The sequence below is a fragment of the Panicum virgatum genome, chromosome 4K (genome assembly GCF_016808335.1).
Source record: "Panicum virgatum strain AP13 chromosome 4K, P.virgatum_v5, whole genome shotgun sequence".
NCBI lineage: Eukaryota > Viridiplantae > Streptophyta > Magnoliopsida > Poales > Poaceae > Panicum > Panicum virgatum.
In genome coordinates, this window is record NC_053139.1 from 44,556,092 (window position 1) to 44,568,446 (window position 12,355).

Genomic DNA, 12,355 nt, shown 5'->3' on the forward strand with positions numbered 1-12,355 from the left:
GTCTAACCGCAAAAGAGCACCACTAAGCCCTCGCAAACCCTCCCTGGCTCCCACCCAATGGCCGGCGTCCCGCCGCCGCCGCGGCAGCTCGAGGTGCGGCGCTTCGCGGCGGCCCGCGCCGGGGAGCTCCGGTCCCTCCACGCCGCAGTCTCCGCCCGCCTCGACGATGGTGGAGGCCGCTTCCGGAAGCAGCCACGCTCCGCGCGCCGCCGCACCACGGGGCACCTCCCCAGCAAGCGCCGCCGCCGCGGGAGCGGGGAGGATGCTGCCGGGACCGGAGAGGTGGGTTCCGCGGGGGAGGGGAGCTCCGCGCCGCGGAAGCTTTCGAGGAGGGTGAGGCGGCGGCGGGAGCTCGCTGGCAACCCCGCGGAGGGGTTCTCCGTCGCCGGCGACGGCGCGCGGCGGCTGCGCACGCATTTGTGGCACGCCAAGAGGTTCTCCATGGAGAGGCGGTGGGGATTCATCTTGCCTGTCGGCGCCCAGGGGAGGTGAGAAACGGCGATGTGTTGTGAGGAGGGGGGAAGGAAGGGTGTTTGTTCAGTGCGCTAGAATCTCAGAGGCAGTATTTCAGTTGTTTGGTTGCTAGATTAGTAGGCCGTCCGTGCAGGAAGAAAATCGTACAATTGTACTGCACATTTTAAGTGGATCGTTTCAGAAATAGCACTGTCTAACTCTCACGTCGAAAATCCTAGAGTTGTGCATATATTTAGTGATAATTGACAAATATAGTAGATCATTTTGGTGTTTCGTAGAGAAGTAACATTGGCTTTACTCCTGAGTCTTGAGTTAATTCCAAATGAGCAGTCATGGTGGAGGAAGCTGGACCAGTCTGAAAATGCAATTATATTGTGAGATGACGCATCTGGTACCTTTTGCTGCTGCATGTTAATTGCAGTGAAATCCTTTATAACTTATAAGTAATTTCACCTTTCTGGTTTGTATGGTGTGATATGTAGGATGTTGGTGTAATTTAAACCCTTTTGCCTAAGAATTGATCATACATTTGAATTCAAATGAGTAACATGTTTGTGCATTCCATTGTGCAGAGGGAGGGGTTCAAGGAGTGTTCTCAAGCGGCTGAAGAACGGCACGATTGTCCATGATTCTAGCTACTTCATTCCAATTGAGCTAGATGGTCCAGAGGTTCTGTTACCATCCTCTGTCCCTTGATTACTTATAAAATTTTCCTGCATTCCTGGTACCCGTTATCAATGTTTTCTGTCATTTGATAATTCAACAATCTTCTTGGGTCCTGGCTCACTTTTCCAAGACTCCTTGTTATCCATTCTCAGAATGGTTCTGCGCCCTTCTCCTTCAGACAGAACACCTGATCTGAAGCATCTACAAGCTCAAGTTATGCGAGGTGTTTGCTATGAGACTGCAATGGTATTTACATGTTCAACACAGACAGTATGGGTGGAAGTATTTGGAGTGACAACCATGACTTAATTGTTCTTTCCAGCTTTGGGATGTTGGGAGTCTTCATTCTCAGATTGTTGGACCAGTAACATACATGTGGCGCCCATTCTCTAGAGAAAATGACAAGTCAGAGACTGAAGGAGATCTGTCCACTGCTCACAGCTTTGATGAAAAAAGCAGAAGTTCCTTACGACGCCAATTGTGGATATGGATCCATCCTGTTGCACTTGATGATGGGCTTAGTGCAATAAGATTTGCATGTGAGAGACAGGTACTTCCTCTATTTCTTATATAAGGCTGTAACTTTAAGTTTTCTTCGGTTTGGTTGGGGAGCAATAGAAGAGTTTTTTAGTGCGCTAAGATTGTAAAAGCAGTCTTTTGGTGGTTTGCTTGCTCAATTGATAGTTTCACTCATGTATAAAGAAATCCTTATAGTTCTAGTGTATGTGAGTACGTAAGTTTTGTAGAATACTTTTTTGTCACTTAATTTATTTTACAAATCCAAGTAAAATTGTATTTGTATTTCCTGTTCAGATTATTTGTGCTCTACTCAAAGATAACACTAGGATGCACCATCGTTGGGGTTTAGGAGGAAAAACAAAAGAAAACATCTTGGCCTTTTTTTTATTGCTTGCCTTCCCTGAACATACACATTAGTTGAGTGTTGTGCTTAGATCAGAAAATACTAGTTATTTTGTTTTCCATGTTTGACAGGGTAGCGTTTCCCATTTTTTATGTCCTAATAAGGTACATCCACCTGCTCCATATCTAGGATAAAAATTGTTGTCTTTAATGATCTGAAAGGGGCAATTAAGATGCTAATTGGTAGCATAATTTGTCTTGTGATATGTAATCCTTACTGCTGCTTAACCAATACATTTCTTCCTTGCTGTAATACCATTCTTGCTCTCTGCAGATTCAAGATTCTGGTGGTGTGGTCAAATTTTCCTCCTTAGAGGGAAAAATTGCTAGGCTGGAAGTCATGGGATTCAAGGCTATGCAATCTCTTAAGAAGATGTTGCATCCGATCAAGTAAGTGCCTTTTATCAGCGAGGAAAAATGATGTCAAGGCTGGCTGTTTATGTTTTTTTAACAAATGCAGAGCAAACAAAATTAACATGGTACCTGATACAAATCAGAAGTCCACATCAACTGATACTTCCCCGGATTCCTCTACTGTCCCTCATCTTTTGGAAGCATCCATTATTGATCATGCTGAAATTCTTCAGCCTCGTGCTATACTATCCATGATAGTTCATGATCCCAGGGAGGTGTCTGTCAAGGGAACAGTTTCTTCTTCTAAATTGGTCTCACTTGACAAGGAGAACGAAGGCTTGGAAGATGTAGTTCCAAATACTGATGAGGCGCTATCTGAGGTCGGAAATATGTTTTCATCGATGTGGATGCACCCTGGAAAGCATGATATATTCCTTTCTGACTGTAGAGAACTGTGGGACTCCAGTCAAAGCATAAATCCTCCTGTGGCAGAGGAGGTTCTTTGTACGGAGAAGCAACGTGACCGCATAAAGTTTTTCTGCCTAGATTCTGGAAATGATCAAGGGCAAACAACGCAAGAGAATGATAGCTTCAGTCGATCCTGCCCAGTTGTTCTCCTGAAACATGCCAAAAAGGGAATGCCCTCTCTAGGGTAAGATCTATCTTTTGTCCTCAAATATGTCAGGCTAGGTGTCCTTCTGCAAGAGCATATGAATAAACTGTTAACTTCTATGGTAGCTTCTATATTGTTCCATGATAAAGAAAGGGCCATTGGCATGGTTGCATCCAGTTTGTGGCCTAATTATGAGTGAGTTTGCCTTCCTATGGTTACACCTGAGTCAGATCTCATGGCCGTTTCAGATTTAAGTTTGCTTCTTAGAAGAAATATAATTCAAGATCTGTTATCATCGGTTTTATGGCGCTTTTATTCAGATTGGCGGAAAATGTCATGTCTTGTCTGTCCTGCATTCCAAATAATGTGTGTTGTGGTTTGTCTAGTGAGTTGGTGCACCAATCTTTCTAATATATGATGAATTTGTGATTTTTATATTCTATTGTCATGTCATCCTGTTAATGAGATTGTCTTATTGTCCACATTCAATAAATATGCAGGTGGTCTATCATTTTACCTTTGAGTTGGGTGAAACCTTTCTGGCTTTTTCTAGTATCTCATGGTGCACACGTAATTGGCCTAAGAGAGAGACGGTGGATTGCAACAAAGGTATGCAATACAATCGGCCAGTTATCAGACGCTAGTTTGCTTCCAATTGTTACTGCTTTTCTTGAGTTAGCAGCATGGTAAAATATTGATGAACCCTCAAATTTGTAATACTAATCTTTTGTACTTAAGCAACAAAGTTATCATTTTTGGAAAGGTGATGTCTTACGTTTTGTTGTGCAGAGGCAGTAAAATAGTGAAATTTGTTCCTCAAGGAGCAGAGAGCTCGTTTAGCAGCATGATTCTTTTATATTATCTTTAATACTACTAATGCACTGACATATTCTTAATGCAGTTCAGAATGCCATGCTTTCCCTATGATTATCCAGACAGCAAAGCATATGCATCATATATGTCCAAGGAAGCTGCTGTTTTTGATAAAGCAGTTGAGTGCCGCCCTGCTGCCAAGAGACCTCCAATAGTTCCTGTGCCACCTTTATGGCACTGTATTATGGCTTGTTTTCACAAAGATGATGGCATATTGAGTGGTCTTGAAGTAGATGACTTAGTGCGGGCTAATATCGTACCACCCAAAAATTCGTCTGTAAATTCCGAATCTGGAGATGCAGAACCATCACAAGCAAAAGTTGCATCCTTGCAACTTCGTGTGCCAAGAACCATCCAAATATTGAGACAAGATGTGAAAGAATTTGATATGAAATATCTGAGTTTGTCATCTGACATGATAACACATACTGACAAACCTAACTTAACTTCTAATGCCACCATCAAAATGGCATGTTCCGTATGCCTTACAAGAGTTCTGATCCGAGCTTTCAAGGAAGGTTCTTTTGAAGAGGGTGCTGTTGTTTGTGCCCCATTACCTTCAGATCTTCCTGCTTGGAAAATAAGGTCAGTATCCCATGTGTCCTTTTAATACATATTGTCAGAGCTTTTTAAGATCATTTCTTTGCCGATGCCAAGAAAGTGTATCAGTCCTTTCTGGAATGTAAATGTGATTTTAGGTCACATATAATTGATATATTTTAGCAATCTTAAGGATACTTTGGCATTTTACCACAACATGCTTGATTTAAGTGTTTGTTAAATATATCTTCGATAATCTGTTTCCTGCAGTATTGTTTCTTAGGTGGTAATAAGAAACAAATAATAGAAGTTATTGAAGAAATTAATCACATTTCATGCATGGAACAGATCAGAGGAAGAGGACGAATGCGTAGAAAAATGGGAACTCCAGCTCCCTCAGTCCCATGTTTGTTCCTATTTCTCTTGGTTCGACCCTAGCATCGGCAACCTTCAATTGCCCAAAGATGATGCCGCACGGGATGCATTCCGGTGGCCAATAGGCTTTGTTACTAGTGGTTTCGTCCACGGAAGGTGACTAGATCACCCTGCCCCATCTATTCATTCTGGTACAGTGCTGTATGTTAACTCCAAATGACACTCAATTTCACTTATTTTTGCAGCAATGGGCAAGATGCTGTTGCAGTGGCATTCTGTGAGGCGAAGCTTCTTGCATTGCTCAGGCGGCAGCAATGGGCGCATGAAAACTTGCAGAACAGAGATATCTGTGTCCTTGTCAGGAATGCAAGATCAGCAGCTTACCGACGAGCGCTGGCGACAATCATCCTGGAACATCAAGAGTCAGACCTAGAATTTCTGTAGTCTGGAACCTGTATGATGTTTTCTCACCCACTGCCAAAATTTGCTGCAAACTGAAGCAGTCTGTAAACTGTACTATCGCAATTTTGATAGAATTATCATCTTTATGTCAGTGCTTATGGCTTCACAATTCAATTTTGCATTGTTGTGTATACCTGAAATGGTGAATGTTGTGTTTGATATCCAGCGCTACCATGTACCACAGTGGGGTTTCTACATACTTTTTTTTTTGCTAAAAGAACTACAAAGGATACTGGTACTGATAATTATATGTACTCATAGTCAGTATAGTGCAATCATATTTCATTATTCGTTGGGGACCGATCCTGACAAAATAAAATAGATATAAAGAACTATGTCAACTCTAGATCTAGAAATATTACTAACTATGCAAACTTTAGATCTAGAAAGTACTCCCTCCGTCCCGATATGTTAGCATTTGAAGCATTCAAATGCAAGAAATAGTAGTATGTTAAAATGACGCATGTACCCCTAAGATATTCTATGGTCCACCGCATGTAAGAGTAAAGTATTCCATTGCACTGACAAAAGTACAACACACACTGTGGACCAGCAGCCCATCCATTCACTGGAGCGATGTACGGAGCGCCAAAAGGCATTCACAATTTACTAATGCGCCAAAACAGGTGGGTGCATGCGCCAAAAAAGCTGGTGGCAAGTTCAAACAACCAAAAAGCAAAATGACAGCGCAGGAGTACATAAGGTCTCTGGACCACCAACATTCTAGCATCACCACAGTTCTTACATTTCTTGTTACTGCTACCATGTAGATGAAGATGCTGCTGGGTATGCATATGATTTTCATGTTACCTTCGAGGAAGAGGAGCTCCAAGGGTCTAGTGATCAAGGTACATGCAAAGAATGAAAAATTTCAGTTTCAGCAAATTTAGAATTTGAGACTTTATGTAAATGTTGTACCTCTGAAATTTTGATTGATTTGTCAATGTAGATGATGCGTTCAATGCCGCTGATGAAACAACCAGCTTTGATGTGAACAATGATTTGGAAGAAGAGGGTCTCGATGGGTTCAGTGATGAAGAACATATTGAACAAGGTTAAACCAATATTGCAAAATAGTGTATTTTCAGCAATTATCACGTAATAACTTTGAAATGAAATTAATCTCATAGGCAACCAACCTCAACCTGCAAACATGGTGAATAAAAGGAAGAATCTGTCGGACAGAGAAAGACAAGAGATTTATGAAGCATTACTTTCTCGGAGTGTGAATGGCAAATTGAAAAGAAGGACCACCACAATAGTAGCCAATTTGTTTGATGTTAATAGGTGTTATGTGCAATCTATATGGAGGACAGCAAAGGAGTGCCTTGCAGCAGGTGTACCAGTTGATATAACATGCAAAAGGAAAAAAAATTGTGGTCGCAAGAAGGTTGGCATTGATTTGGCTAGAATTGCAACAATACCTTTGAATAAAAGGACCACTCTTAGGGCTCTAGCTCATGAACTAGGTGTGACAAGGTCCACTCTGCACCGCTGCTTGAAAAAAGGCAAGATACGTCGACACTCTAACACTCTCAAGCCATATTTGAGAGATGACAACAAGAAGGCACGGCTGCAACATTGTGTAGCTATGCTAGACGGTGGTATTTGCTGTTTATTGATATGAAAAATATTATTCACACAGATGAGAAATGGTTCAACACCACAAAAAAAGCAAAGAAGTTCTACATGCTGCCCGAGGAAGAGGATCCGTTGAGAACAATCCATAACAAGAATTCTATTCCTAAATGCATGCTCCTATGTGCAGTAACTACTCCAAGATATGATGCTGAAGGGACATGCTACTTTGATGGCAAACTAGGCATATGGCCCTTTGTGAGATAGGTGTAGTCATAATGTTGATTGCAGACTTTCTTTGTTTTAGTTTAACCAAGGTTGACAATTTGATTCTGTTGTCCCATGTTTCAGGAACCAGCACAAAGAAGGAGCAAAAATAGAGAAAAGGGTACTCAAATCACCAAGCCAATCAATGTGACAAGGGATGTTAGTAGAAGCTTCCTTATCACAAAGGTTCTTACAGCTATTGTTGCAAAGTGGCCCCGGGAAGCTAGAGGAGAGACAATCTGGATCCAACAAGATAACGCACGCACACACATAGAACCAAATGATGAAGCATTTCGTCTTGCTGTTCAACAAACAGGGCTAGACATTCGCATATTCAACCAGCCACCGAACTCACCTGATTTGAATATTCTAGACCTCGGTTTCTTTGCCTCCCTACAATCCAAGACCTTTCTTACACAGTCCAAGAACATGGATGATTTAATTCAGAATGTGCAAAGAGAGTTCAGTAGTTATGATGAATCCAAAATTAGAAATGTCTTCTTGACTCTACAAGGGTGCATGATAGAAGTCATGAAAAAAGGAGGAGGAAATGGTTACAAGATCCCCCATATGAACAAGGATGCGCTAGAGGCTGCAGGAATGCTTCCCAACAGCCTTAGTGTCGATCCAGAGCTATATCATGTTGTCCTACAACAACTGGCTATTGCATGATCAAGGAAGAGTGTCTTTTGCTGTAGATATATCTTTTGTTGTAGATATCGTTGGGACAAGGTGGGCTAGGAGTAGGTCTTTTGCTGGATATATTTTGTACATTGCAGCCTAGGCATTTTGGAAGTGGCGGCACAACTCATTTTGTAAATGACTAAACTATTTCGGCACAATTACCATGAATTATGTCAACTAAACCATTCCATCATGCATTTGAAAGAATTGAAACGAAGTCGCAGTTGATTGTATTGGCATACACATGAGTTAACACCATAGTCACTTAAACATGTCAACATATATATAGACAAAAGCATGATCCAATCGGCTACAACATTCAACTATTCTTTCTACTAGTACTAGCACCATCCATATACAGAGCATCATCCGTTGCACAGAGCATCATTCAAAAGAGGTCACATTGCTTTGCAAGCTATGGCCATGAAGGATAGATGTAGTCGAGTACCCATTTGATGAAGGCGCTCAGGCAGAACCGTCGTCGCAGCTTGGCCGGTTGCACACCGAGTCCCTGGAGGTCCTCTTCTTAGGCACGATATCGAGCCAGTGGCGGCCTCCAAGATGGAACTCCATGGCGTCGTGCATACTGAGCGCATCCTCAAAAGGAATCACTCGAGCACAATCCGAGGCCGGAGAAACTCCCATCGACTCTGCAGCAGCCGGGGCCGCCGCGCCTCCCGCCCCAGCCGCAGCAGCCACCGACGCCGTGCCTCCCGCCGCCATTGCAGCTGCTCCCGCACACCACCCGTCCTCTAGTCCCGATGCCACCGCGCCAGCACCGGTAACTCCCGCCGACGCATCCGCAGCAGCAACATCCGTGGACTCTGTGGCCGCTCCCACCGACGCCGCATCAGCTACTGGGGATGCAACCATCTCACCGGCCGCCACTGGCGGCGCTTCCAGATCCGGCGCCGATGTCACCTCCACGTCCTCGTCAGGGAGCCACGCCAATGCCGCAATACCACGACGCATCGCCGCCTCATGACCTCCCCTCCGTCGTGACACAGCTTTGGTCCGCCGCGCCAAAGGAATGCTCCGCCGCCGCCGCTCAAAAATTTGCCGCTGGTGTCGCTCAGCTCGCTGGCGCCTGCGCTGTTCAACACTCGTCTCTTCCATGGGGAGGGAGGGGAGGTGACTGGAGGGAAGGTGAGAGGCCAATAATGGAGCGGCGGAAGGTCGGGAGCTCCCGGGGACACCAGCGCTGAGCGGCTCTCGCCGCCGCCGTCAAGGAGGGCAGCACGGCGGGCCCCCGCGCGGAAGGGGAGGAGCGCGGGCGGGCGTGCCTCAGCCGGCTGGAGCAGGGAAAGGAGGGGGCCGGCTGGAGTAGGGAAAGGAGGCGCCCCCGCGCGGCTGACGGAGCAGGGGGAGGAGGCCGCCGCCGCCGCCGCTCCCGCCTTCAGTGCGCGCAGCGCCTCCCGCCGCGCCCCTGGCCTCCTTCCATCTGTGACACCCTAGGTGTCTGCACAATAAAAACTGCATTTGTTTGCTATGCTTCATGTGTGAATTGTTTGAACAAGGGCTTAATTTAAATTTATAAGGGCCTTTGTGTAATTTTGAATTAATGTAGGGTCATTCTTAGAGTTTTATTTGAATTGAATGTGTATATATTGCTTTTGTGGAGGGTGTTTTTGCAAAATTCAGTGCATTTATTACATGGCAGAAAGTTTTGCTTTTAAGTCTAAGTTTAAAGTGATTTTGCATTGAAAAAGACAAAATTCATTGGAATTCAAAATCCCTCCTATGATTTCAAAATTAGATCTTCAATCTGTGATCAAATAAATTTTTGCACAACATCAAAGTTGTAAATCTTGAAAAGTTGAACAACTTTCATGTTGGGCACTTTTTCATTTGAGCCCTATTTTAAAAGTTATCTCTGCTTTACAGTTTGGTCCCTGGAAATTTCAGAAATTGCGTTTGGGTCCTTTTCCCCTTCCTCCAGCTACCCTGCTCTGTTTCTCGCCGCCGCTGTGCAGTGCAGCGCCGACGCCGCCGTGGAGGGCCGCCCCCAAGCCACCTCCTGCTCCTCGTGGCTTCCACGCGTCGCGCCTGAGCATCCCACCGCCCTCCTTTCCTCGCGCTGGAGCTTCCCCTACCGTGCCATGCGCCCCGCCGAGCCCAGAGCCGCCCGCGCGGCCGCCACCTCGCCGCCGCGGTGGCGAGCTCGCTGCAAAGGCCGCCGCCTTCTCCTAGCGCGCGCACGGGCACTACAAAAACCCCAGCGCCCCATTCCGTTCGCCCTTTCGCTTGCTTCCCCCTCCGACGCCCCAGAACACGCCGCCGCTCCACCCGCAATGCCGGCGAGCCCACTCCCGCCGTCGACCCGCCACTGCAGCCATCCTCCGCCCGCTCTGACCCCCTAGCGAGCACCACCGTGAGCCCGCGCAGCTCCCCGACCACCTCTCCTCGCTCAATCCCCACTAGAACACCCTCGCCGTCGTTTGCCTCCACCGCCGTCTCCCTGTCCGCCGTGGACCGCCCATCTCCGGCCATCTCTCCGTGAACCAAGGGTACCCAGTGCTCCGCCTCGGTCTCCTCTAGCGTTTCCACCACCTATTCCTCGCCGCCGGCGAGCCTAGACGCCGGATTCGCTAGTCAAACCACCGCCCCCCTCTCTGACCCGGCCAAGGACCTCGGGTTGAGAAGAATCAAAACCCCAGGGGGTTATTTGAATAGCCGTAGACTCAGATGAATAGTAGCAGCAAGGGCTCCTTTGTAATTTTTGCAGTGAACTTTGAAATTCAATAGAAATTTGTAGAAAATTCGTAAAATAGCAAATCCAGTTGTTCTAGAATCCTTGAGAGTAGCTCTTTGCAGTAGAATCATAATAAGCTGGGTGTTTGTTGCAAGTTTTTGCTGTACAAGTTGATTTGTGTCACTAGGTAAATAAAGTCTAGTTGTTTTATCTTTTTCTTAACTGATAATTAAAGCCATGTCTTGCAGTGAAATGTTTATGGTAATTTTTTCATGTAACTCTAGTATTGCTATAAAAATTTCGTGGTCAGTTCTCATGTGTAGCTATTTCTTTGATTTAATCCTTATTTGGTAGACTTTAATTATGATAAATAGTTTATGCTGATGATAAATCATGAAAATATTTCTGAGTGATCTTTTTGAATAGTTTAGCTTGTACATGAAGTTTGAGCCCCAGTTCATGAATAGAACAGGAGCTAAAAATGAATCTTGTTAATCTGATGTCTGTTTTGTTTATTTTCTCAGAATTAATTCTGTGTAGATAAAATCATGAAAAATTCACAGTAGCTAATTCATCCCTGTGTAGGCCTACTGTTAAATTTGTAGCTTCTGTTTTGCTCTAGCTTAACCTGTGTAATTCAATCTTGTTCTAGGTGTGGTCTGAATGATTGAATTGTTATGAATAAATGACTACATGTTTTGGCATGAAATTTATAGAATAGCTTACTCTGTTCATATTCTGTTTAGGGTAATTTTTTGCTAAATTTATTGCTGTTTGTACTCTGAGTTGTTTATTTATTAACCAACCATGATTTAATTGCTTTATGAAACTACTACTACTTGTTTAGGAAGTTAGTATAGCTTTCTTGTGCTGTTGATCATGATGCCTTGTGTAGTTAGAATTATTAGTTAACTACTCTATAAATGATTGTCCATGTGTGTTTTAATTTTGTTTGCTTAGCTTCACTACATCGTAAGTGTGTTTATAATACTGTTCTTGCATTACATATAGATACGACTGCTTTGTCGGACGGGACGTACGAGCTGATCCCGGATTCCGAAGGTGGTGATCTCGAAGCTCAAGCGAACACTACTATACTAACTGAAGCCCCGGACCAAAGTTCGAAAGAGCCCAGGGCTGAAATAGTTAGTGACTACCGAGAAGGCAAGCCCCGGACATAACCTATATTTCAAATTAATACCATTTACTTACTTGTGCATTTACAGTTCTTAGGTTTTGAATTGAAACCCTAGATGCATGATCCTAGGAACCTATGTACTGAACACTAAACCTGAGTTCCAATAATTGCTAAGCTTATAGGACCGGTAAAAGTCGAGTGATTGCCTGTCACTCGCGAGCTCTATAGGAATTGTCTGTTTACTTTCTGTTATCAATATAAGGACGACGGACGGGGTTGTGTTCGATATCATGACCTTGTGTGAGACCCCGTCTGTGTTGATGAACTTGCTAAGGTCGCGATGTGTGGTAGCGGTGGTTAAGTTTTTGAAAGTACTAGCCACATGCCGTAAATATGGTACGCGGTAAGCCTAGTAGCCGATTTGACCGGGGAGTGGATATACCTCTCACTCTCTCTTAGGGATAGGTTTTATTTTTATGTTGCGCAACACTACGGCTAGGAGGGACAAGGTTGGACCTTGGAGCCCTGTAGCCGGGGAGAGTGACTCTGTCCACAAGCCGGAAAGAAAGGTAAATGGTTGTTTGGGAACGACCCGACGGTGTTCCAAACGTGTGTGTTAGGTCTGCCTGGCCAGGTTAACAAATTCGATTCGAATCGCCTGCTTCTCACAGTTTGGGACTGCTTGATCCCTTTGCCACACAGAGTAATAAGAGCAATA

The 12,355-nt window shown here is 44.6% G+C and overlaps 2 protein-coding genes across 2 annotated transcripts; both read left to right on the forward strand.

The window, feature by feature from the left end:
• Positions 1–8: 8 nt before the first annotated feature.
• LOC120704269 (uncharacterized protein C05D11.9-like) lies at positions 9–5,411 on the forward strand. Its single transcript, XM_039988595.1, has 10 exons — positions 9–488; positions 1,047–1,144; positions 1,271–1,386; positions 1,463–1,690; positions 2,336–2,451; positions 2,522–3,067; positions 3,529–3,637; positions 3,930–4,486; positions 4,790–4,972; positions 5,062–5,411. The coding sequence occupies exons 1-10, from the start codon at positions 58–60 to the stop codon at positions 5,258–5,260; spliced, it is 2,583 nt and encodes an 860-aa protein (XP_039844529.1). The 5' UTR covers positions 9–57; the 3' UTR covers positions 5,261–5,411.
• Positions 5,412–5,417: 6 nt separating this feature from the next.
• On the forward strand, positions 5,418–7,795 carry LOC120702269. The gene is made up of 5 exons (XM_039985989.1): positions 5,418–5,466; positions 6,049–6,126; positions 6,228–6,332; positions 6,924–7,114; positions 7,208–7,795. The coding sequence occupies exons 1-5, from the start codon at positions 5,418–5,420 to the stop codon at positions 7,793–7,795; spliced, it is 1,011 nt and encodes a 336-aa protein (XP_039841923.1).
• Positions 7,796–12,355: the final 4,560 nt, after the last annotated feature.

What these genes read in the sequence shown, in the direction of transcription:
- LOC120702269 (XM_039985989.1), top strand. Translation starts at nt 5,418, where the DNA reads ATGGTGAATGTTGTGTTTGATATCCAGCGCTACCATGTACCACAGTGG. An exon ending in CTACCATGTACCACAGTGGG is followed by an intron (nt 5,467 to 6,048) that starts GTTTCTACATAC and finishes GCTACCATGTAG; the next exon opens with ATGAAGATGCTGCTGGGTAT. An exon ending in TGAAGAACATATTGAACAAG is followed by an intron (nt 6,333 to 6,923) that starts GTTAAACCAATA and finishes TTATTCACACAG; the next exon opens with ATGAGAAATGGTTCAACACC.
- LOC120704269 (XM_039988595.1), top strand. Translation starts at nt 58, where the DNA reads ATGGCCGGCGTCCCGCCGCCGCCGCGGCAGCTCGAGGTGCGGCGCTTC. An exon ending in AAGGGAATGCCCTCTCTAGG is followed by an intron (nt 3,068 to 3,528) that starts GTAAGATCTATC and finishes ATAAATATGCAG; the next exon opens with GTGGTCTATCATTTTACCTT. An exon ending in CTTCCTGCTTGGAAAATAAG is followed by an intron (nt 4,487 to 4,789) that starts GTCAGTATCCCA and finishes TGCATGGAACAG; the next exon opens with ATCAGAGGAAGAGGACGAAT.